The 25,711-nt window shown below is 41.8% G+C and overlaps 1 protein-coding gene and 1 long non-coding RNA gene across 4 annotated transcripts in view; one reads left to right on the plus strand and one right to left on the minus strand.

Annotated features, from left to right (window-relative positions):
- The first annotated feature begins 375 nt into the window (after positions 1–375).
- sgsm2 (small G protein signaling modulator 2) overlaps positions 376–25,711 on the plus strand; it is a 111,011-nt gene continuing 85,675 nt past the window's right edge. Inside the window, exons 1-2 of one of the 3 annotated variants that reach the window (XM_086260566.1) lie at positions 376–990; positions 9,346–9,421. In XM_086260566.1, coding sequence (XP_086116692.1) covers positions 931–990; positions 9,346–9,421 — 136 coding nt within the window. In that variant the 5' untranslated portion in view covers positions 376–930. The remainder of the gene's footprint in view (positions 991–9,345; positions 9,422–25,711) is intronic. The other 2 variants (XM_086260564.1, XM_086260567.1) reach the window with 2 other exon arrangements.
- LOC147313858 (uncharacterized) lies at positions 19,235–21,823 on the minus strand. The gene is made up of 4 exons (XR_015124816.1): positions 21,529–21,823; positions 20,993–21,071; positions 20,519–20,614; positions 19,235–19,764 (listed from the first exon to the last, which is right to left on the minus strand). It is a non-coding gene; the product is annotated as an uncharacterized LOC147313858 (long non-coding RNA).

Consider the following 25,711-nt stretch of genomic DNA (forward strand, 5'->3'; position numbering starts at 1 on the left):
GTGAAGGCGCACACTCCCACGCGTGTAGTTCAGGCAGCTCTCAGAGCAGAAACCAGCTGAGCCAGAATAAGAGTCAACACGACGTGGAAAAGATTTAAAGGCACTTCTGAAGCAATCCCCGAGTCCGTTGCAGAGATGCAGTCCGTGCTGTAAAAAGCACCTCTGACATCCTCTAACGTCACTTACACGCAGCAAGCATTTGCTGCATGTCGAGTTGACTTTACTGTCACATTCACGTGAAACGTCGTGCTGCAGGTGCACACTCAGTCCACACGGAGGCACAAACACAAAGTTTCATGACGGGGTCTCCACTAGAGATTACTGTGCGTCACGTTACCGTGACGTCATTCATTTTGCATCTGGCCGACCTGGCATCAGAGGCGACTGCGCTGTCCACATGTGCTGTAATCAGATGCTGCCCCCTCCTGTGCCTATCAGCGTGTGGATAAAGACAGAAGGAATACTGCACCTAACGACCTCACTCCACGTTCACGGCACCGGAGTCCCGGTGGAAAGCTGTGCGGAGGCGTTTGCTCCAGACAAACATAAAGTGGGGGGATTTACAAGCTGCAAACATCGACTGAGCCGGAGCAGCATTTTCACACGTTTCCACAGAATATGCTATAAATAACTCGAGGCTCTACAGGTTGGTGTGTTGGATGCTGAGTGGCTGCAGGCGGCGGGTTGAGGAGGGGCTGGATGCTGTGGGCTCCAGTGATTGTTTTCCTCCTTTCTTGCGCTTCCATTGATCAGTAACGCGAGGAAGGCGGATCCTCTGACGTCGCCGTCAAGCTGCTCGGCTGCGTCAGAGTCCTGCTGAACCAAGGAAGAAGGAACCAAGAAATAAAAGGAGAGCGCTTCGGAAAGGCCGAGCGGAGCGCACGGAGCGTGACGGGGACATACAGACGCGTCGTGAAGAACACCGCGGACATGGAGGGCTGCACGGAGGAAGAATACAAGGAGAAATTACTATGGAACGTCAAACGAGAGGTAGGCGCTCACACGTGACGGCCTGCCGAGCTGCACATCAGTACTCTATTACTTTATTGGACTCAAAAATGCCCACAGAGAGGGGGGTGTTTGGGGTGGAAGGGGACCGTGTTCGTGCTGTGTGGGGCTCAGCTGTCAGCGTCACAAGTTCAAGTTGCCAAACAGTTCAATAAATGCACCATCAGTCCTCATCCACCTGCACTCCGTCAGTGATAAAATGCCTGTTTTCTTTGCTTCGTGTTTATTACTGTTACGTTACGAAGCTGGATATTTCAAATATGTTAGCATGTCTGTTTTTGTCCACAGTAATTCCACTTTCGAGTACACATGAAGGCTTTTTAAAATGTGGCGTGGCTGTCTGTGAAAGCCCAATCTGGGGTAATTACATGTTTAAATGATATCAAGTATTTTGCCTAATGATCTGACAGCTAACGATCATCAAACATTTGGCAGAAGTGGGGAGGAGGAACCCCTTATTTTCCAAACTGTTTGTATCGACATGATGATGTACGTAATTTGCATCCAATCATAAGCGAGCCCTCCAGGAGGATTGCATTACAAACCTCGTGTTTTAAGTGATAAGCCGCGGCATCTACCAGCAGCACTAACATCCACGGTGCACGCTGTGCTACAGGCTTTTTCTCTTCCTGATGATGAATGTCTCACATCTCCCCAATGAGGAATAAATCATTACCCCTTTAACCTTTCTACCCACTCTCTTTGTAATCCTCATGCTGAAAGCTACAACTGGAGATATTTCCCTGCAGATGAAATGTCAGTAAAAACCAAAAGCAGCCTCTTAGGAGGCTGGATGTGGCGAGGTGTGGCTCACTGCTTGTACCTCAGTCTGAGCATGAAGCTCCTGCCATTATAATGGAGAAGAAAGGTCAGGCTAAAAATAACAGGCCAAAAATCTGATAGAGCGAAGAGGTGGGGGGATTACCTAATCAGTGCTCTCTGTGCTGTGAGTTAAAGTATCCTGTTCATCAAACAGTACCTCATTAGTTCTCCGTCACTGCTTCGCTTTAGGCAGCGAATGACTTGATATAGTTGAGTTGTCATGTTTGCGCCAGTATTCAGATACATTGACTGAAGATTGTGGTTTAGTGGATTAATATCACTGCTGCATCTAAAAGAAGACGAAAGCAGAAAATGGAAACACTTTTACTTTAAGGGAATAAAAGCTGCAGCTGAGTTGGACATTTGGAGCCATTGTGCAAACCTCACCACACTTTTCATCTTCCTTTTACAACTGACTAAAGATGCTAAATGCTGATGGCCTGCTGACAGCATGCACATTATGTTTGAATCAACAGACCTAGCAGTGAGACCTAAATATGATCATTATTCCTGTAGCTGTTTCTTTCATTCTGTGTTGACCACTTAACAGTGTGTTACCTTTTCTCTTCATGTCCAGTCAGGATGCAGAATTCTGGGCTGATAAACCTGTATTTCAAACAAGTAACATTAAACATGAACATACGCAGTTTTATCATTATTATAGATTGATTGACAGGATTTTTAAGGCCAATATTAATATTTAGTGATTTTAAAACATGTGATTTGTTGGTTTATTTTTTTCAGACCCACAATAATAAACAGATTTTCCTAACACTTGTAATGTGTTGTATATATGAGTGCAGTTTAAAAATATCCTTTTTTATTGTTAGAAGTCATTGAATACTTTACTCTCTGTCTTTGTGTTGCCAGCAAAGGGAGGTTGCAGAGTGCCCTCTGGTGGACAAACTGTAAAACATCAGTATTAATTACGTGGTTGAAGGGTGTTTCTCCTGCCTGTCATACATACTGGGAAATGGTTAAAATAGCTCCTGTGCAGTCTGAGGTGCAAGACTAATTTTGAATATCTAGGCTAAACACTTGTGTTCTCCTCCAGCTATTCCAGAGTCACCTACAGGTTTGAGTCTTAAATAATTGAGTCATAGCATCGCCTCAGGCTCAAAATAGCTCCAGTTCTCAGGATGACTGTAGGTGGTGGGGTCTGCGTCTACTAAACACAGACCACGTGGGAAAAGGAAAAGACTGTTGCAGTCTTGGGTGACTGAGCCACTGACAGGTGTGTGTTGATATGCCGAGCTGCGTCTTCAAATACACCTCCGGTCACTGTCTTGTGCTGCAGTAGCATCAATTGTTAATGCATGCTGGCTGTTAACATTTAAACAACGCCTCGGTGTCTCGGTGGAGTGTCTTTGTATTTGAATTTTGAAATAATTTAAGTTGTATTAAAATCCTCTCTACATGTGATGAGGTGGTCCTGTTTCTGAGATCTGTTCAACATGTAATATTGGACCATCTGCTTCTTCAGCGTAGTGCTTCTCAAACACAGGGGTTATTGTCAGTTTCTTTTTTTCATACACACCAGTTCCTGTTTTCTGTCAATTAAATGCAGATCTTTTAACTTTAGACTAGGATTGATGTGCCCTCACGTGAAGGAGATGCTGTTGCTTAAGAAAGCATCAGTTATCTGTTTTTGCCATATGCTCTAACTGCTCTAACTCTTCATGTTCTGTATATCTTTGGTATACACGATTATCCCAGAGTTCATCCATGGCACGCCCGTCACTGTCTCAGGATGTTTTAAAGCATGGCAAATTCAGCTGTGTTGAGAGAGCCTGGTTTGAACGGGGCTGACTGGCTCCTGCGTTAAAGCTCTGTCTCTTTAAGCGGCACTCTGTTCGCTCACTATTGCTTGGCAACTGAAAGCCTGTGCAGCTCCCAAAGAAGTTAAATTGCATCAGTTGGCGATTAATATCTCAGCAGTGAGGCGGCCCTGTCAGGTGGTCTCTTATACCGAGTCAAAAAGTGCCTTTCTGTAGTCACCTGTTTCCTTACGCATCCTTCTCCTTTTATAAAATCTGTCGTAGTTTTCTGGTGGTTCCAGAAGCAGCTTAGTCGTCCTGTAGATCAATACTTTTCTCTGTCTCCACAACATAGAAGATTTTTGGAGGAAATTAATTTCCCTCTAAACACAGAGCTTTTCTAGCAGTTTCTTAACTAGTCAGATAACAAATCAAAGTATATGAAAGAGGCTCTGTGTGCTTAAAATATAGTATCCTGGGTTTTTCTGTTTTCCTGCTGCAGTAAAAGATACTTCACTCAAACCTGAGCTGAATCGAGTGTTTCATACTCAATTCAGCTCAGGTACAGTGCATGTGCATGTAGCTGTACTGAACTGTTACCCTCATGTAACTGTAGCCATGCTTGCTGATATGAGTGATTAAATACTGTAGTGTTTACACGTGTCAGTGTAACAGCTCTGCACATGTTGGCCGTCGCGTTTACTCTGTGATAGAAATAAAGGCTCTCTTTAGAAGAAGCAGAGAGCCGGGTGAAATGCATGTGCGCACACACACACACACACACACACACACACACACACACACACACACACACTCCACCCATGAAAAGTTGCATAGTTGTAAAAGCTCTTCATGAGTAGTTCCCCAGCTGCTCACAGAAAATGGAAAATCATCTTCAAGATCAGGAAACTGTCACATGACCAACATCAATACTGTGACGTAGTGTTGGAAGTTGGCTTTCATTTCCTTTACGTACTACACTGGGTAGCCTTGGATGCTGCTGTGTAACAGCATTAAATAGTTTCTTCTCTGAAGAAATATTCTAGCATTACAAAATAGTAGAGGTGGGAATCACCATACATCCCACAATATGATATTATCGCAATTTTTTAAAATATTTTGCGATATTCAGATTCTGTACATAAAGGTAAACTTTATCAATATTCATTTTATCTAATATCAAAGTCTCACACTCAGTCTTTCTCTCATTTCAGTTTTATTGTTGACAAACTGAACGGTTTGTATTACAGTCTAGTCCAACTTAACTGAATGCAACCATCTGGTACAATTATAGCTATTCTGAACTATGCAATTTATGAAAACTATGCAGCCCCTTCAGCAACTGAAGAATTTGAAAGTAAATTAAAACAAAATATAATTTTACATTAAATAAAAAAGTTTTAAACTTAATTAAAATAAAACATGTCTTAAATTAAAATAAGTAAACTGTCATGTTTATTGCTGCCAAAAACAAGTTAAACACATTTGGACAGTGAAGGAATGTCAGGATTCTTGCTCAGAAAAAGGATCAACATGCTCTGAAGTCAGAGCACAAAAACCTTTTTTGTAACAAAATATCGATTTCTGCTGTCGCTGTATCGATACATTATTAGCAAACAAAATATCACGACACTGCACAGTATCGATTTTTTCCCCCACCCCTACAAAATAGAGTGTTGGGTAACGTTTCCCTCAGACTGACACTTTCTCCAGAACCAAATAATTTCTTCCTGTAACAATCTTATTTTATGGCTGCTGCTACGAGAGCTTCAAAGCCAAAGCAGCTCGTAAAACTACACAGACATCTACTTGATATTTTATACTCTTAAGGGTAAACGCTAATTACGTTTTCTTTACAGGAATATCAGAGGTATTGGTTTGATACAGGATATGTCTCTTTAAGGAGAGAGTTATCTCAGCGTCATAGTATCTGTGAAAAGCAGCATCAGGTCAACAACTGCATTATGAGTGAGGACAAATGAAGTCCACCAACTCATCCTTCAGCCTCCCTCTGCCACCACCAGTGTTACGAGGGCATTGCTTATGACCTCATTAATGACGGTGTCTCTGCTGTGGCCCCCCCACCCCTGAGTTAGAGGCTTCTTCAACAACATGGACGCTCAGTTTTGAAACCAAAAGTCTTAAAAACAAACAAACACATAAACAGTCATTTATTACAGTTTTTATAAGCCATCAAATTGAACATCCACCCAGGATTAGATAAAGTCAGTGTGGCTGGTTTTCCAACTGTGAAACGAATCTAAGAAACACACGTGAGGCTCTGAGATTATTGCAAAAATCACAATCACACTTATTTTGGACAACATTGTAATTTCTGCATTATCTCAAAGCAAGGCGCTTCCTCTAAATTCCCACCTGATACGGAGACGGGACGAGCGGAGAGAGCTGACAAACGAGCGAGCAGTTAACACCATCCTAATTTTTGCAGTGCGCTGTTTTAAAAGTCACACATGGTGCACCTTTATCAAACACACAAGTGACCTAATAGAGACAGGCTGTCATTGCCTCCTCCACCTGTTGGGGCAGCAAAGATCCCACCTGGGTCGGAGGTATTTTTCACAGTAGCACAAACTTGTAATTGATAAAAACTAACAATGGCGACTGAGCTGCTCGGGCTTCAGTATCCATTCAACCTAATTATTTGTGTTAAAGTCGAGAGTAATTCCCGTCACAGCGCTGCCCGTGTTCCACTCTTAGACACGGGTCTAATCAGCAGGAAGTGGAAACACCTGTGCCGCCGTTAATGAGCCAGACTCGTATCTAAAAGCGCGCACCCGTGCCGCTGTTGTTTACCTTTCAGAGAAGAGCGCCGTGCTTCACGCTAATTACAAAGTGATGAGCTGAAAATGTGACAAATTAATGTGAAATTCTCGGCTGTCACCTTACGGTCATTTAAAATAGTGAAGCACGTTTAAAGGTGGCACAAAAATGCTTTAATATTGTTATTTATCACAAACCAAAGAGGCTGGTGCTCCGATAAACTGACTCACCTCAGGAAGTGAACAAGCCCTGATTACTCTTCCCTTAATCATAAACTCAGTACCACCCTGGGTGGACGAGAAACAGCCTGAATTAGCAAACTGTCTGCTGCACAGTCCCGTCACTTACTGTATTTTCCACTGTGTGGAGCACATTTGCATCAGGAGCATGGTTCTTGGTGGTGAGCACAAACAAACTGTTGGTGTTCGGTTGTTTGTTTAGTCACGAACATGAGATAAAGGGAAAATTAAACGTCTCCTTATGTAACAGAGGGGGGCTAATGAGCTCCTTTCTCCATTCCTCCCAGAAAGCATTAGCTTCAGGATTCGTAGAAGTGTGTCAGAATCACCCAACTCTGCTCAGCCATTAACGACACAAAACCCCAAACACAGTGAGTTTGTCTTCAACGTTGTCCCTGGAAGTGCATGCTTATTAATGCAGGAACGTCATCTTTAAGCTAAAGCCAATAAATGCAGCTAAAGCTACTAGAGCTCACTGCAAGGCTGTGTAATCACTGACAACTAGAACTAATTAAACTTGTTAGTTTCATAGTCCCACCAGGTGAAGGTATCGATCCCGCTCTGTGGAGCTGCTGGTGTGGGTGGAGCTGCTCTCTGCATGAATATATGGTCTACTTGCACATCTATAAAACTGGATGAGAAGGAGAAAGTTCCCCTAACCTGACTCATGGGGTCTGCTCCTGTCTCTGTGTACATGTTCTGTTAATTCAAGCTTCTGAGTCATGGATCTTTTAGCATACTGACTGGAAATGTACCTGCCAAATACAGGAGCAGGTAATAGTGAAGCCTTTATAACTGAGCGGTATTTGGTGGTAGACTGAAAATAGCATTTTGTTTTCATTAAAGGTATTGCTGTAATCGCAGAAATATAATATTTAGAATATGTGTTAACAGATGACTCAGTGTTTGCCACTCTGACCTTCAAATGCCACGACATTTCCTTGTTTTTCCTTGTGGCATCTATGACTGACTGTTACGCTGAGACAGGAATGGTAAAGAGCCAGTTTGACTGGATCTGTGGGCTACTGGCATGTGTCCATCTGGTAACATAACAGGCTCCGTCATTAGGAAGTTTGATTTTTATGAAAAATTGCTTCTTTCCTTTAAGGGAATGACCCCAGAGCCCAGCAGTACTACTATAATACTATAAGACTACTAGTAGAAACTGCTGTTTGCTTCGCCAGCAGTTAATAAAAATGTATTTTTACCACACTGAAGTTTTATTTAACAAGTACAAATTTAACCCTGATGCAGAAAATAATTTTTCACAGGCTCAACACCTCTTAGTGACTATTTGTATTTGCAGGTTTTCAGTGCAGCCTCGTATAAGCTCTTTGTGACCAGTTTAACCTGTCGACTGTTCAGCTCATTTCAATGTTATTTATACAGCACCAAATCACAATCACACAACAACAGTCGCCTCAAGGTGCTTTATATTGTACAGTAGATCCTAGAATATTACACACAGAGAAAACCCAACAATCATATGACCCCCTATGAGCAGCACTTTGGCGACAGTGGGAAGGAAAAACTCCCTTTTAACAGGAAGAAACCTCCAGCAGAACCAGGCTCAGGGAGGGGCGGGGCCATCTGCTGTGATTGGTTGGGGAGAGAGAAGGCAGGATAAAGACATGCTGTGGAAGAGAGACAGAGATTAATAACAGATATGATGCAGTGCAGAGAGGTCTGTTAACACATAGTGAGTGAAGAAGAAACACCCAGTGCATCATGGGAATCCCCCAGCAGCCTACAACTAAGGGAGGATTCAGGGTCACCTGATCCAGCCCTAACTATACGCTTTAGCAAAAAGGAAAGTTTGGAGCTGTTTTAAACTGAAGGTTCTTCCTCATATTCTTCTTTTCAGGAACAACAAGTCTATAGCAGCTGTTTGTTTTTGTGGCTCTCCAAATCGAGCGATTTAGCCCCTCCCTTACTAAAATCTTAACAACCTCCCACTCCTCCACAATACAGGGAAAAGGTTATGAGCGAAAGAACGATATTGTAGTAAGAGCTTCATTATAACACAACCACACAAGCAATTAAATCCATTCTGTTTATCAATTAGACCCAAACCAGGCGGAGGTGCCAGACACGTCCTGGATTAATTACCGACTGCAATTAATTTTTTGGAGAGAGCGAACTTGGACAAGCGAACGGCAGATTGAGTCAGTGTTGCTGAACTCGCTCAGGCTCTCCTCCCCAGAGACACAACAGATAGCAGCAGAAAGACTCATTTGAATGTTTCCAGGATGCCAAGATATTAATTGGAAGTCAGCAGTGCGGATGTTTGGGTGAGATTGTCAGAGCTGTTATTCCTACGTGTCACAATTTGAAGGGGAGACTGCGTCACTCTTATTTATATATATTTTCAAAAACAATTCCCCTCTCGCCCCTGTGGGTGGTCCATCCTTCAAACTCGGGTCCTCTACCAGAGGCCTGGGAGCTTGACGGTCCTGCTCAGTATCCTAGCTGTTCCTGGGACTCTTCTGGACAAAGATCTCCGATGTTGTTCTTTCTCTCTCTCGATCGATCGATTGATAGATAGATATCTGGTAATGGGGTAATTTACGTTCCATAGAAAAACATTGTGTGTGTGTTCAGTTCCTGTGACAGTAGCTTTTATGTAAAACCGATGCAGATTAGCTTGACTGTGAGACTGGATGCAGCTACCATCTCTAAGGTTAAGGTTAAAGACAATGACTCTTAGCACAGAGTCACTCCGGCTCTTCTGTGTGCAGGTGAAGCAGATTATGGAGGAAGCAGTGACTAAGAAGTTTGTCCACGAAGACAGCAGCCACATCATCGCTCTCTGCAGTGAGTACTCTTCCTTTTCTCTCGTTTTCCACCACATGTACAGTTGTGTGTCTTCACAGGATGTTGCATCGACTTATAGTGATTGTCTGGATTTGATCAAAACTGTAATTGCTGCGGTGATGACACATTTTCACGTCAATATAATTTTCATTCCCTCCTGTAAAATGTTCTCACTAAACATAATTTAGCATCACCCTTCCCATCAGTGCCTCTCTCTCACTCACACACACACACACACACACACACACACACACACACACACACACACTCAAACTTGTTGAACTCCTTACCAGGTGACTTAATGCTGCTTCTCCATCAAGGACTTCCTTTGACGTCACTGTGACTGTGCTGCTGTCTCAGTGGAACGTTAGTAATCACAATGGAGATAATGGAAACCTAATTTCATAGAGAGGCTGTACAAAACCCAAGCTTTCTAAGCCTGTCTGTGTGCAAGTGTGTGTGTGGCCGGACACAGGGGGGTTGCCCCTCCTGACCGGCTTGTTGAGCTTGCAGTACTGTATGAGTCACAGCTTCCATGCTGGTTACAAAGCTGCCTCCGCCTATAGCTGCAGATCAGCCAAGTCACCGATCTCACAGCCAAAGCTTCTCTTTCTTGGGATAAAGATATATAACTGCACCATAACTCGAATAAAATACATGCGTTTTAAAATTTTATCTGAATATGACAAATGCTGCCAAAGAGGTTTTGGCCTCTGACTATTTAATTAAATGTCCAAATATAACAGAAAACGTAGAGACTTCTGATAAGTCTGGGTCGTTGCTTTATTCTCTGACCCAAAACATCCGTCACTCCTGATGAAGAACTACCTCCAGAAGACCAAAGTGAGTCTTACTGACTGGCCTGCACAAAACCCGACCTGTGAACTGAAGACCAAGGTCTGTGCCAGAAGAGCAGCTTGTGAGACAAGGATCAGAAATCATTTGCTGTGGTTCAGAGCATTTGTGAAATATGTATTTAAAAAAATACATGTTCATAGTGGGACTAATAATTCTGCAGATACAAGCAGTGGAAATGAGATTCATCTCAAGGGTAGGTGGGGTATTTTAGGGGGGTGGGGGTCACGGTGCTACTCCTTCACATCAGGAGAGTCATTTAGGATGTTCAGGCGAGGTGTTTCTGGTCTGTCCTATCGGAAATCCTTGTTTCCACGGTTCTCTGTCTCCCTGAATATGAACAGCAGATAAAATCTAAACCCAAGAGCAGGAGTCTGTATATGGACGTCACTCTTTCTTTTAAACATATCAGAAATCGTGTGTCCACTGGGTGTTACCTGGTGGCTTGCTGGCTGCCATTCATTCATCCAGTTATTCCTCATCTGGCAGAGCTTTTCCCCCTAAACGGATGCTCCCTGAGCGTATTTCCATCTCTTCATGTCTTCTCAGCCTCAGTAACTGTAACCTGCACGCTGTCTCATCTCCTGTCACATTTCTCTCCCCCTCTGCTCTCCTGTCCATTTGTCCTGTCCCCCTCCTCACGCATCTATATGTGTAAGAAAAATGATATTTCATATATATGCTACTTTAACCTTTATTATTATAAATGCTTTACAGAGACTGAAATGAAAAGAAAAGGCTTTTTTTTAATTAAAAGTTGAATTTTCTCAAATGAAACTAAGTAGTCGGCGTCTCGATGGATGGCCACGGTTCAGCCTAGATGATGCCTGAGGACTGACAGCTGCCTGCTGGTAAAATTCCCCAGGTGTCTGGATCGCACGTCAGCTGCTTGTCCGCTTTGTTGACCGAACCAAAGAACCACCTCTTTGACTTAAGATGTAGTAATAAGATCATCCTTTCCACACCCACACAAGCAGCGACACCAGTGATAACACGAGTGGCACTGCTGTCAGGTGCACAGTGGGGGAACGCTGTAGTATAAGAGAAGTGACTCAGACTGCACATGCTGGTTGTTCAGCCTTAAGTAACCTTGGCACTATCGATTTCTTCTCCTTTATTCTTATTAGTTTGCATTAAGCCCCACGTCCACAGGATTATCACTGACTGACGAGGACCAGAAGTCTTCATGATAAAACTGTGAATCCGTCCTTTTGGATTCATAGGAGGATTGTTCAATCCAGTTAATCCAGTCTGGTTATTCTGTAGAGTCTCAGTTAGAATTCCTCAGTATTATGGATGATGCAGTGTTGTTCCTCCTCAGCCACAGGCAGCTGATTTTCAGGAGATCATCCCTGACTCCTTTAGCCCACATGTTAAAGTGTAAAGTCTTCTCATGTATCAGAACTGATTCAACCTTTAGTGCGACAATAAAGTCGTTTTTGACATTGAGACAGTTTTCAGTCACGTGCGGGGAAAGCTTTAAAGTAGAGAGTGTGGCTGTGTTAAAGAAGGGAAGCAGCCTGAAGTATGAGAATGCGTCATTAAAATGTTCTGTTTACAACCTGCGGTCAGAGTTTTGCAGCCCACACTTTAAAAATGCTGCACTCTTCAGTGCTCCATGAAACCTGCTCTAATCACTTGTCATTTGAAAATTTCCAATGTCCTTTCATACGTCAGCGACACATCCACCTTACTTTCATGTTGGCAAAGAGAAGGAAGAACGGCTGCTGAGTGAAACACTGCCATTGCAGCGTTCTCAATAATCCTTGACATGAACGCCGAGTCTGGCCGAGTGCTCAGATTTGCACGTCCAGAGGTGCGAAAGGACCCGACCTTAAAGGCCAGGGAGGAATTACAGCTATTGTCATGTTTAAAATGAAGGAAGGTCAATTTTTGAAACGTTGTGTTGATAGATTTTTAAACTTTCTAGTTTTTTCCAGCCACTAAATGATCCTCATTTCCTGTGCCAAAGTAAACCAGGCAGTAACTACATGATGTTGCTGCACATGTACGTGCTTCTTCCTTTTCGAGGTCGAGCTGCTTCAGCACAGAGCGTACTGCTGGGAAGGACGAACTGCTGAAACCAGATCATTTCTCTGAGATGTGCTGACATTTAAAGATAATAGCAGCCTGTTCTCTAATGTTGGTGCACACACACTGGATCATGCAAATTTCTCATCCACCGTCTTCACTTGATCCAACATTTGTCTTCAGAACAGCCAGAACCATGTTTGACCTCATCCAAGCTGTGGGAGTGCATGTCCTTCTAACTGCTGATGTGAGAAGAGGGCGCTGTGGAAATTAAACTGTCAGCCTTAGTTTTAATCATAACTCTTCAAGACAGCACCCAGAGGCGAGGTCTCTCACCTGTCACTGCTGGGCTGGAATGACGTTGTTGAAACAGGCGCTAAAGTCTCGGCAGCGCTGCGCTGCTAACTCAACAAAGCTAAGTGAACTCGACTAATCGAGCAGATGAGATTAAAAGTAAAGGAACTTTTACACAGTAACATAGATGGTTTTATTTAAAACATTGTGGCCTGTTACATAATAACTGGTGTGTAGTTTTAGAAAAATAAGTGAATCGATAGATCTGAAGTAGGAGAGTAGGAAAAAACGTTTCTTAGCTTCCTTTTTAAAAACCTTACCCGTATTCTGAGCTGCATTTCTCAATGACTGGTATATTTGGGATTTTGACATCCCATCAGTAACAATTTATATCAAGCTGTTATTCTTTAAAAGCCTGTTTTATGCTAACTGCACTGCAGTGGTTTCTATGAATGTAGCGGAAAGTTTTACTTTTGTTCGAGTCTATTTTTCCCGTTTATTCCCGTCACCGTAAATGAATGGTGGCAATAAAAGGGAAGCACAGCAGTAACTATGCTACTCTAATTAATTTCTTAGAGCCAAATGCATGATGTGATCAGTCAGTGTCTCTAAAATCTGCTCAAGTGATTTTAGACAGAGCCTGAAGCATCTCATAACGTTATCTGGAGCTGCTGATGGTTGAAACGGTTGCTTATTAGATATATGGGCTTGGACAGTGCAAGTGTGTGGTTTCTCTTTTATTTAATAAAGCAGATCTTTAAGGAAGAGTAATTATTTTTGTTAGACCTTAGCAGCGGCACACAGCAGTCCGGATTGTTTTCAAGCCAGCCTTGGTGGAAATGTGATGTAATCATATTTACATATTTGGGGGTTTAGCACTCATTAAAATAAATGGAACTGGCTTTAATTTGACACCAGTGGCCACATAGTTAGTTAGAGCTCAAAAACTGATTCTAAGCGATATCTTTAGGCTCTTTGTTAGTGTCAGGCTGTTTCTTTAGTTGAATCTACCAATAAAAACCAAAGATGTTTCAGGCCTAAACAAAAACAAACTCTCTGCAGCAGATGAACAGTATGTGAAAGTGATATCCTTCAAAAATAGGACCTGACACAGTTGGTCTCATAGGAAGGGTGTCCATCAGCAAGTCATTCTAAAGGATGAGAAACAGGGAAAAGGCTGAGGTATTCCAAATTATATAAGAACTGAAATTCAGTGGGTTTGTTCTTTATCCTGTCTTCCTTCTCTCACAGCAGATGGCCCCGCCCCTCCCTGAGCCTGGTTCTGCTGGAGGTTTCTTCCTGTTAAAAGGGAGTTTTTCCTTCCCACTGTCACCAAAGTGCTGCTCATAGGGGGTCATATGATTGTTGGGTTTTTCTCTGTATGTATTGTTGTAGGGTCTACCTCACAATATAAAGCACCTTGAGGCGACTGACAGAACTCTTCCTGAAGATTTTTGAAAGAAATTGCAAGAAAGCTCAGCTAGGCCGTTCAGATCATGTTGAAGAATAAAGGTGGTCTTACCAAATATTAATGTCCAATCTTGTTGGGATCGTGCAAACTCTGCTTTTGCTTTTACATCTGGACATGTTTCAATAAATTAATGATTAAATTAATGAAAAACTAAAGAAATGAGAGCTGGCTAAAGATTTTCACAGTAGTGTCCTCACGATTTTGCTGCTTATATCTCACACAAAAATGATTTGAAAATTGTCTTCGACCCACACACTGCACTGAAACCTGTTTTCTATGCGCCGCTACTGTAGTGTACGCGTCAGCTTCCTCTCTGATGTTTGCATGAAGTTTTGTGACACAAGTGGCTGTTACTGACTGTACAAATCTGCTGTGTGCCCACACGACCCCATCAAGGAAATTACTATTTGACCCTGTTGCACCTTTAATGTGCGCTCGGCCCACAGATGCGCAAATGTGTTAATGTGTGTATGTGAGCGAGAGGCAGAGAGAGAGCGTGCTTATAATATGCCAGCTCATGGAGTGTGTCGTGAGATGCACATGCACACCTATGCCTTACTGTTACAGAGACTGAGGACATTTCACTTTCTTCATGCAGCTAAAATATTCCAGTGTATAAGCAGTTGGTAATATAATCCGGTGCAGATGCTCCCTCTTCACTGTAATGTCCTAAACTGCTGCAAATGTTACATAGAGTCTGTAGAGTCGAGCGGCCTGGTCAGACCCTGTCATGTTCATCTCATCACTCCTGGGCTGAAAGCCCACAGGCTAAATAAGTGACGTAACCTCTACAGCTCAGGGGTTCTCAGGAAAGGTGAAAGGTAAAAGGTCAGGTGGTAATGATAAGTAATGATCTCTGCAAATGAATGAGTCACGAGGCTCTGTTAACATCTACTGATGAAGGCCACTGTTTTTATTATTAAAAGCCAACAGGAAGCACTTTGTTATTTTGGTGGAGAGGGACTATTAACCAAACAAAGAATATGTATTTCATAATTATTTAATTTTTATGGAAACTGCCAAGAAGGTGTTTGATGTATCCTTTGGACAGAGAAGAGAAGACAAGCAGACTCGGTGGTGGAATGAAGAAGTACGGGAAAGTGAAGGGAAGGAAGAGGTTAGCATTGAAAGGTGTGATAGCCGGGGAGCTAAAGTAGAGAAGAGCTACTGGGAGGCTGCGTGTACAGCAAAGAGAGAGGTGGCAAAGACGTACAGTGAACTGAATATGAGGCAGAAGAAAGGAGACGTTCATCAACAAGGCTGATGTGAAGAGTTGTAGTAACTACAGAGGGATAAAGATGATGTGCCATGAAGATATGGGAAAGAGTAGTTCAAGCGAGGTTAAGAGGAAAGGTGACGATCAGCAAGCAGCACCATGGTGTCGTTCTGAGAAGAAGCACTACAGATGTGATGTTTACTGTGAGAGTGTTGATGGAGAAGTATAGAGAAGGTCGGACACAGCAAGACGATGCTGAGGGAAGATACAGGGGTGGGGGTGAAAGTACATCGGGCATCTGTTCTGGTTGAGTTATGCACCAGATAAAAGAGAAATGAAAGTAGACGCGAGACAGAATGCATGCAATTGAACGAGAGGGGGGGCAGATGAGCCGGTGAAGATGCAAATAGGTGAGGCAGTGAAGGTGGACGAGTTTAAAAACCTGGGGTCAGCCGCTAAAGGCAGAGGACGGTGCACGAGAGAGGTGACCAGTATAGGCAGGATGATTGTGGGACCTGCTCTGATGTATGGAGTCGGTGGCAATGACAAAAAGACAGGAAGACCAGGATGGACAAGAGTGGAAATGAGTGCATCAAAGGGGTTTGGAGATAACGTTAGACTGAGGAGGGATATCGAGTATGAAGCTGTCACGCCGGAGAAAAAGAGAAAGACCATAGAGAAGATTCATAGATGATACCATCCCTAAAGCAGCAGCTGACATCTTGTGTGACTGACCTTTCTGATACAAATGAAAACAGAAATACTTGAAGAGTTGATGCACAAAGTACCCATTGTGTTTAAGTGGCCTGTCGGGACTCTTGTTGGGTCCTCCTCCATCCCCTCCACAAGACCCAGAGCTCATTAGAGAGAAGGAAACTTGATGCAAAGACATTTCTTTAGTGCACTTCCTCTTCCTTTCCTTGCATTGATATTAATGAGCCATTCAGCTTGGCTGACCAAAGAATTTCAGTGGGAGCTGGTGTCAGCCCTGGTATCTACTGCAGTTATACATAGACATAGTTATACAACAGTCAACTCCAACCACACAGTGAGACTAGCCAACAAACATCCTGTGCGTTTCTATGTGTAGGAGTCCAGAACGTCTAAACAACCTTCAGACCGATAATATAACTCTCCCTCATTAGCCTCCTGGATGGGGGAGTCGAGTTGTGCAAAGTGTGATTTCTGTTTTGTGAAAAGCATTACTTGTTATGGTGTCATACGTATTAGCCGTGTGTGTGTGTGTGTGTGTGTGTGTGCATTCAACACACAAAATCTCAAAAGAAAATCGTGCCCAGGACTGGGCACTGCGCATGTGTTTATAAAAAGAGATGCTAAGAAATTGTCTTGACATTAAACCAGAACATTTTGTTTTTAATATTAAAATGTAACTGCTTTCACACTGTCTTTAAAATATAAATACACATGCTAATAAATCAAACCTTCTCGTAACCTCTGTGTACACATACTGAATTTGGCTGTGGGGGGGGCACAACACTTGACGGATTATTGAAAGCAGCTGCACTGGACCTTAAAACACTGGCAACCTATTGCCTCAATTTTGCCAGTTGATGAACTGAAAAGTAAAACATTTTCAAATATTTGATATTTTGGTTTAGGTTTTATATTTTCTTATTTATGTTTCCAATTCAGTTTTATTTATATGTCGCCAAATCATAACAACTTAAAAGCAAGGTAAAGACCCCACAATGTAATAGTTATGGCTGTAATTCCAGTATATACTACATCTTCCATAATTAAATATTGGTGTGATAGTTTCATCTTTCTCACACACTGAGACCTTTTTGTAGGGCGGCTCGATTATGGCAAAAATGATAATCACGATTATTTTCACTGACATTGAAATCTCGATTATTTGACGATATTTATTTAACAATAACAGTGTAGTGAATAATGACTTTAAAAAATAATATAAAATAGTGTGCAAATACCCGTAACAGTGCAAATGTTTGCAATATAAGAAATAAATGAAAAATGTGAACATCTATGTTTAGTGAACTTTGCAGTGTTGCTCTGTGGTGCAGCTACACCGTAGCAAAGTTTACACACTGTGTCTACTTGATCCACGTCTGACTGCCAACCCATTTGCCACACGGAGCAGCGCGAGAGTAAACCACGAGGGAGGGGCTGATAATCGGCTCGGTCATTTTTAATGATTGTCGAAAGCCCAGATCGTAATCGAGATTAAAATTCGATTAATTGAGCAGCCCTACCTTTTTGTGTTTGCTGATATTTATTGAGCTGTTTGAAACGTATTCTAATTATCTGCCACTTAAAACACGTTACTCCTCTTCTGTTCACTCAGCAGTAGCTGTCAGTCTTTAGTGCTAGATATGAGTGCTGGGACTGGATTTATTTACGTATGCACTATGACTGCCCTGCAAGGATCCAGTATCTCACTGCTCTCACTGGGATACCATCTGGATGCAGCACATGACAGACTGACTCTTTCGCTACTGTTTTGCATTAGAACCTGTCTGTCAGATTTAAGGTGCTAGAACACCATTCAGGATTGCACCGTTCCACTAATCCACTGATTAAAACCAAAGAGCAACAGAAGGATACATAACTGAAATCAGCAGTGGGAATAGAGACTCGTCATACGAGATTATTTGGGGCCTACAGAGCAAAGCATGTACCTTTGTTACAGAGCAGTTATCACCAGAGAAAAGTCATGTACGACTCGGTACTGAGAGACTTCTAATGCTGAGGTCTGAGTGCTATCTCCCCCTTACCCTAACCAGTGCCATGTTTTTGGGAAAAAAAAAATCCTGTCCACACATGCAGTTTTGAAAAAATATCTTTGTTCACATGTAAATGCAAAAAACTAAGTCAAACGCTGTCAACATGCTAAAGCAACAGGTGGCGATGTAATCCTAACCATGTAGAAATGTTGGCCAATCAGAACTGTGGAAGCCTGAGAGGGAAAGAGTAAAGAAAGACCACCGACCTGATCTCGTCCAAAACCAATGTTGGCGTCAGGATTTGGGTTGTGAGAGTGTCTGTGCTGAAGCCACGTCTGAAGTTCACTCTGACCTCTGTCTTTCTAAATGGAGGGACAGTAACTGTGTGTAAAAACTGCAGATGGTCAGATTGACAGCAACAGTATTTTGTCCACCATTGGAGAAATTCATTAGCAATAACGTGGTGCACAGCGTGACGTCAAGACAGGCGCACACCTTTGACGTCGCATGACTAAATCTCTGTTTTCTGTACACACGTAAACACAAAGACGGAGTTTTCGAAAATCTGCACCCTGGCAGGAGTTTTTAAAAATCTCTTCTTTCAGTGATTCGAAACGCCGTTTACGTGTGGACAAAAGGCCCAAACGCATAGAAAAAAATGCCCGTGTACGTGTGGACGCACACTGTAAACCCGAACAAGTTGACTGAACTTAAAACTTTTGTGGAAACTAATTACCTCAAAAGATTTAAGTACAAAAACTCATATCTTCTAAGTATGGGGTACTCAAAATTTGTATTTATTGTTAACCTAAAAATTTTAAATTATATTTTATATTTTATTAATTGAGCTTTACTCAAAGACTGTATACTTTAATTTCAATATTTTTGTGTTTCTTGTAGTTTATTATTTTGATGCAACACAATGCAATTATATTACAACCTAAACTCAAATTATCTGATTATTAATTAAAAGATATTTATGTTGTGAGTGTAGACTACTAAAAAAAAAAAAAGTACGGAAATTCAGTTACTTTACATTTTGTTTATTTAACATTTTTTCATGAAAATTTAAAAACATCACAAATGTTTTTATAAAACAACTAACATGGACATCGGCACCATAAAGTGAGCATTATAAATTCTGTGTAGAACATTTATCTTTTTATAAACTCACAAAGGACGACATCAGTCCTAATTGCATCTTTCTCAAAATGCACAAAAATGCAAAACAAAAAGTCAAATACTAATCACTTTTTTTTAAATAGAAATGAAAAACAATTTTTTAAAATGGGTACAAAGATGATCAGCTTCCAAATAACCAGATAAGGCAGTCAAGTATAGGAAAATTAGGTAAACTGATGGAGTTAAATCCACCCAAAGCCTGTAGTAAACTTAAAGTGCTTAAAGTGCTTCAAACAAAGTGCTCAGTAACAGAGTGCGTGTCCTAACAAACATTGCCTTATATTCCTTAAGAGCATGTAGGCAGGGTTTCAGGGGTTTGCCGTCATCAAGCCCCATGAAGATATTTTGGACTAAGGCAAATGTGTGAACCAGCTTCCTGGGGTAGTCTAAATGCAGAGCATAGATCAAGCCAAACAATAAAGCAAATGCATTTGCAAATCTGGGAATATCACGCATCACCTAGTCGCCTTTCACCAAAACAGCCATGCTTGAGGAAGTAAAATGGACTGGACTGGGAAGCGCCGTCGGTAACCACAGTGAGAAGGGCAACTGAAGTGTCAATGAGGGTCGACTCATCCAATGCGTCCGCCTGGAATAGACACAGTATCAATGGTAAATGGCCTGTATTTGTATAGCGCTTTACACATTCAGTCATCCACACCCATTCACACACTGGTGATGGCAGCTACATTGTAGCCACAGCCACCCTGGGGCGCACTGACAGAGGTGAGGCTGCCGGACACTGGCACCACCGGGCCCTCTGACCACCACCAGTAGGCAACGGGTGAAGTGTCTTGCCCAAGGACACAACGACCGAGACTGTCGGAGCCAGGGCTCGAACCGGCAACCTTCTGATTACAAGGCGAACTCCCAACTCTTGAGCCACGATCGCCCCAATTAAATAAGTAAGGTTGGTTTGAGAGAATGTGACAAGCATGACCTGTAATCTAGCAAAACATTCAGCAGTGTAGTGGGTTACTTTGTAACGAGTTAGGGTACTCTACTTTTTTTGAAAAATGTACATTAACGTGCTAGCTTCTTGCATTACATAATTTGTATTTTTATTATTTTTCTAAAAAAAAAAGTAATTTTTTATTTCATGACTTTATCTCAAAAAGAAACTAAATCTTGACTTCAGCCTGGTTTTTGGGCCACCTGCAGCATAGCCATAGTGCTGTGATACGCCTGTGCCCTGCTCCTGACCTGTGTGTGTGTGGGTTTTCTACAGAGAGGGTATTTTGTTTGTACAATTTGGTAGCTGCTAGGGTATTAAATTGTATTTAAAAAAATCCATAGCATTTTATCTTACTGGCAGAATTTAAGTAATGCAAAAATACACTTACATTACATGTCTAAAAGAATTCTGGGTCCTCCTCCCGCAGGTATACAGGAAGGGCACGAAGTACTGCAGTGCGTTTCACGTTGATATCAGGCGCCTCCTAAAAAGGGAAAAGAAAAGTTCATTTAACGCAAAGTTTTCAGGTGTCATTCTTTGGGGAGAATACATGTTTATGAAACTGCATGACATCAGACTCTACTAAATTTTGGAGACTTTTCTTTTAAGACACAACCTTTCTGTCTCTTGTGACAGAGAGTCTGTTTCTTAATCATTTGACAAAAACCCTACACAGTATTTTAAAATAGTGTTCTCCAGATCAGAGCTGTGATCTATATAGAACATGGGGTTCAAAGCAAGGAAAAATTGTGTGTTTATCAGTGAAACTTTTAATTTGTGTTAATTTTATCATTATCAATATATGAAATCTTCACCTTAAGGGACTTAATGAATGGTTTCTTCAATAGATCTTTCAACTCACCTGTGTTTACTGTCTCCACCTGAAATTAATTGCAGTCTGAATTTTTTTTTCTTCTGTCTTTTTGTCTTTGGCCTTCAGCCTTGGAAGAAAAAATAAAAATATTGAAAACCTTATCAGCACACTAAATATACAACACCTTGCTATATTTCAATTGTTTTAGATAGAAGTTGCCACTGCTAGCTAAGTCACTTTTGAATGATGCTAATGAGAAGAAAAAAAAAAACCTGCCGAACAATGAGGCTGCTGTTGTAAAAACGCCAACTTTCTTGCGTTGGCAAGGGGTCGTTAAAATATCACTAAGACCCTTTATGTGTGATTCTTCGTAAAACTGTGTTTTAATCGGTTAAAACTGTAAAACTGACGACATAATCTATGTTTGAAAAAGAGCGCGAACAACCGCGAACAACTATTCACCACCTGGGTCTGTGCTTTTTAACACAACAGCGCATTCGAAAACAAGTTATTGGCTGCAACATATTAATATACTTGCTTTTTTACGGAAAAAATAAACATAACGAAGGTTCCGTTTTACTTACAAGTTTCTCCAAATGTGTTCTCCAGTCGCTCGAGAAGGGCAGCCATATTGAACAGAATTTTCTGTCAACGTCGTTCAGGTTAGAGAGAAGACGTCATGACGTCATGACGTCCACATGCGGAGCTCGGAAAAAAACATTTACTCAAAAATCATAATTAAGAAAGCAGTATTTACTCTTAACTTCTAAGCCATGTACAATTATAACTGTTTGAATCGTTAACCGAACAGAAAAGTTTTAAGTTGTTTCAACTTTGTGAGGAATTTTAATTGTTATATCCACAAACTTTATAAGTCAGGTAGACTGTTGGGGTTTACAGTGCAGCCGTAAACTGTTTTTTTTCTTGATTGCAAAGACTTGAGAAAAACAATTGTCCAAATCCAAAAAGAACATAGTCTGATAACCTGGGTTTATGGTTATTACGGATGATGCCTCAGGCCTGACAGGGTTAATGATGGAGATGATGTTTCCCAGTTATTACAGTTGTCCCATACTCCTCATAGATGATGTTATCTTCCATTAAAAGCTGACCTCTACAGATTGTCAGTGGGTCTGTGTTGAGCACAGTTGCAGGCCTGTTTTGAATATCAGTCTTTCATCGTATAGACCTGATTCTGACCGCCTTACAGACAGGTCTTTGTTCTGGCCTCTCAGATTTTATGACTTTTTCAGTGCTGCTTTGAATGGCCTTAAAATGTGTACAGATGTGCTTCTACATGTATCCTCTGCACCAATTAAATAACCAACGTTTAACATATGTGCAAAAACCTGACAAAACTTCACAAACTTATGATGATAAAGACATGTCAAGAAATGTCCCATGTTGTTTTTTACCAGCATTGAAAGTCTAAGAACAGCTTGGTAGTCTGACCGACTACAGTCAAAACTGAAGACCAGTTCAGCCTGTTCAGCTATACTCATGACCAGGTAGCTGAATTGTTTGCCAATTTGTACTAATTTTTTTACATTTGTTTGGTTTCAATGGAGAGCAACAGAATGAAAATCCATAAAAACCAAATAACTCGATGTGTATGTCATTGAGGAAATAAGTATTTGATTCCAAAGCAAAGCCTGACCTAGTATTGGGTGGAGAAACCCTTGTTGGCAAGCACAGTGGTAAGGTGTTTCTTGTAGTTGGTCACCAGGAGGGATTTTGGCCCATTGCTCTTTGCAGAAACTCTAAAGTCTTTAGGTTGCTGCTTCATTGGCAAACGTAAGACAAGTCTGCACATCTGTGTTGATCTTGCAGACACTGTATTTCTATTACAGCGCAGTGTTACTAATGGCATTTTTGGTGACTGTGCTCACAGCTGACAGATCAGTAACAAGCTCCTCCTTCCGTTCATTTTGGGATGATCCAGCACCTTTCTCGTGAACATCCTCACGTCGTGAGGCGAGATATTAAGCTCCAGACGAAGGGCAACTGATGGTCGTTTTATATTTCTTCCATTTCTAAATAATCACACCAACAGTTATCACCCTTTCACCAAGCTTCTTGCTGCCCATTTCACTTTTGTGCAGATCTACAATCTTGTCCCCGATGTCCTCTGACAGCCCTTTGATTTTGCAGTGGTGGAGTCACTGAGGCTGAGGACCCATGTGCTTTATGCACTGAGATCAGGAGTATTTGTGACTGATTAACTGATTATAATCACCAATCTGTGGGAACCTGAATCCTGGCTATGTTATAGGGGGATCAAGTACTTATTAGATAATATTAGAAATCAACGATTACTTTTAAACAAACTATTTTTTTCTGTAAATGTGGATAAAGTTATCCGCATTAGTTAAAGTACGTAACTACAAACTACAGCAGCCATCATGGCCTTTGGGTGGAGCTGTGCACTTTGTTATGGCTGAAGTACAGGGAGGTGAGAAACGAGGGGGTGACGGGGGTGTTAGAAAGAGTACACGATTTGATGAACTGGAAATGTTTCAACGAGTGGTGCAAAAGAACTGGGGGATGTTGAGGAAGAGGGCAGAAACGACTAATGGGCTCATTAGGAAAGTCGCGGTCATGTAATGACCTGTCACCCAGTGGACATCTGGGGTTCCACGCACTGTAGAGGGATGAACAGACAGAAATAGAAAGAGCAATTAGGAAAGAGACAGTTGAAGCATTAGGAAAGAAGAAAGAGGAGGGAGACACATTTAACCAGTTTTCAGATGGATTTTAATTGGACATGGACTGTGATCAAAATCTCTCTCTGCGTGACATCTCGCCAGTCCTCCAGTTTCCCCCACAGTCCAAGGACGTGTTTTAAAGAATGTTTTTGCATATTCGCGGTGAGAATTGGAGAATTGTGGACTTGCATGTCTGACACTTATTGGAAAGTAGATACTTCTGTTTCAGAAAATGTGCTTGCATAAAATGTTCTTTTTAACATCAAATAAAATTATTTAAAAAAACTACCAAACACTTGATCTAAGCAGATTCTTGGGTGGATTACTTAATAGGTCTTGATGCACGCTCAATCATCCAGGTAAGTAAATCCCAAAAGGTTGATTCTCTTCATCTGGACGTTTTCAGTGCCCATTGTTCGTTCGGTGTGTTTCACTCACTGTGGAAATGTCTTGTTTATAAGGTCGGAAACCTGCAGTCAGCTGAGACTGAAGGAGTCATCTGGATGAGTGACGAAACGTTTCTCCCACTGAAAACGTCCAGATGAACCGAATCAACCTTTTGGGAAAATGGCCATGACTGTACATGTGAGAGTCTACAGTTATGGCCATGACTAAGTCCTGGACCTCTAAGGTCCTGGTGGTTAATCTGCTTTAAGTCGAGCCTTTGCTGGACAGGTGTTTAAGAGAATGGATGGAGGGCTGGAATAAAAACAGAGCTTAGCTGGTGATTTGAACACTTTTCCTGTCCACAACAATTATGGGCCGCTACGCCGACTTATACTGTTTCCCTCATATTTTATAGACAAGGCAATTAATCAGTTTATAATCACAATACCTGATATTAATTGAAAATAACTGTTGGCTATTTTCACTCTGTTCCACCACAGATGCCTCTCTAATTGACTTAATTGACTGTATTGCTGGTGACTTCATTACTCCACTCCATCTTCCAGGAATCTTAATTTGCTATAACCCAATGTTGCTTTCCACGATCAGTTTGTGGAAGAGGGGATGAAAGATCACGATCCTAATGCAGATCGTGACCGAGAGTGTAACGACACAGCAGCAAGAGAGCAACATCATACGTATACGAGGACCGTAAGTGGTGACCGATGAAAAAGCAGAGGGCCAAAAGGCAATAAGGGCTTTGAAGACTGCACATCAGAGTCAGAGCAGAGTCGTGACTGGAGACGCACCACTCTGTGTAATCCTTCTGGCTTCACTCACATCACAGTGTGCAGGCTGCAGCTGCAACATGAAAGCGTATGTGTGTACATGCACAAACTGCCAGGGCCGGGCTGATTAACCGGTCTCAGCACCGTTGTTCAGACAGCCCAGGATTTTTTCATTGTAAATGTGATCATCTATATTAACTGACCATAAATAGTCAATCACGATCTGATGGGCTGATGCAGGAAAACACCTCTGTAAGGAGATAAATGCCATTATTAGCACATGTAGGAAGGCAAGCAATCTAAATGGGTATTATACATAACACTGGCTTGCCTGTGATTGCGCTTGTATGACAATAAAATATAAATGGGTAAGTATATACGAGTAAAAATGTGAAGAGAAATACTGAAGCCAGTGCCAGAGAAGAGAAAACAGCCAACATTAGTCTCACAGTGTTACTTCACTCAGTATCTCTCACCCACCGCCCGCTGACCTGAAAGGAAGCTGTAAAACTTTAACTTCTCTCCTTCCCACAAAGCCCACAGAGAACAGAGCCGGGTTTGGAACAAGTGCATCCAAACCTTCACGGAGACTTGTCAAAGTGTAAATGTTGCTGTTCTCTCTTTACAGCCTGTTGCTTCTATTTTTTCTTCTATAAACGTGCCAGTGCTAACCAGCTGGCTAATTATTAATGCAGGCTAAATGTTTTGAAAACCATTAAAATGATAAAATATTATCATTTTATCATTTTAAAATATTATATTTGGTTTTACAAGCAATCTCCTGGGCAGAAAAATGAGGTTCAACCAAATCACAACAGCAGTCTGTGTAAGACAACGACCCCCCCCCCCCCACACACACACACACACACACCACCACCACCACCACC

Source organism: Aulonocara sp. 'chitande type north' Nkhata Bay, linkage group LG14 (assembly GCF_057382095.1).
Source record: "Aulonocara sp. 'chitande type north' Nkhata Bay isolate Kocher_YH1m ecotype deep benthic linkage group LG14, A_spYH_male_GT1.1, whole genome shotgun sequence".
Classification (NCBI taxonomy): domain Eukaryota; kingdom Metazoa; phylum Chordata; class Actinopteri; order Cichliformes; family Cichlidae; genus Aulonocara; species Aulonocara sp. 'chitande type north' Nkhata Bay.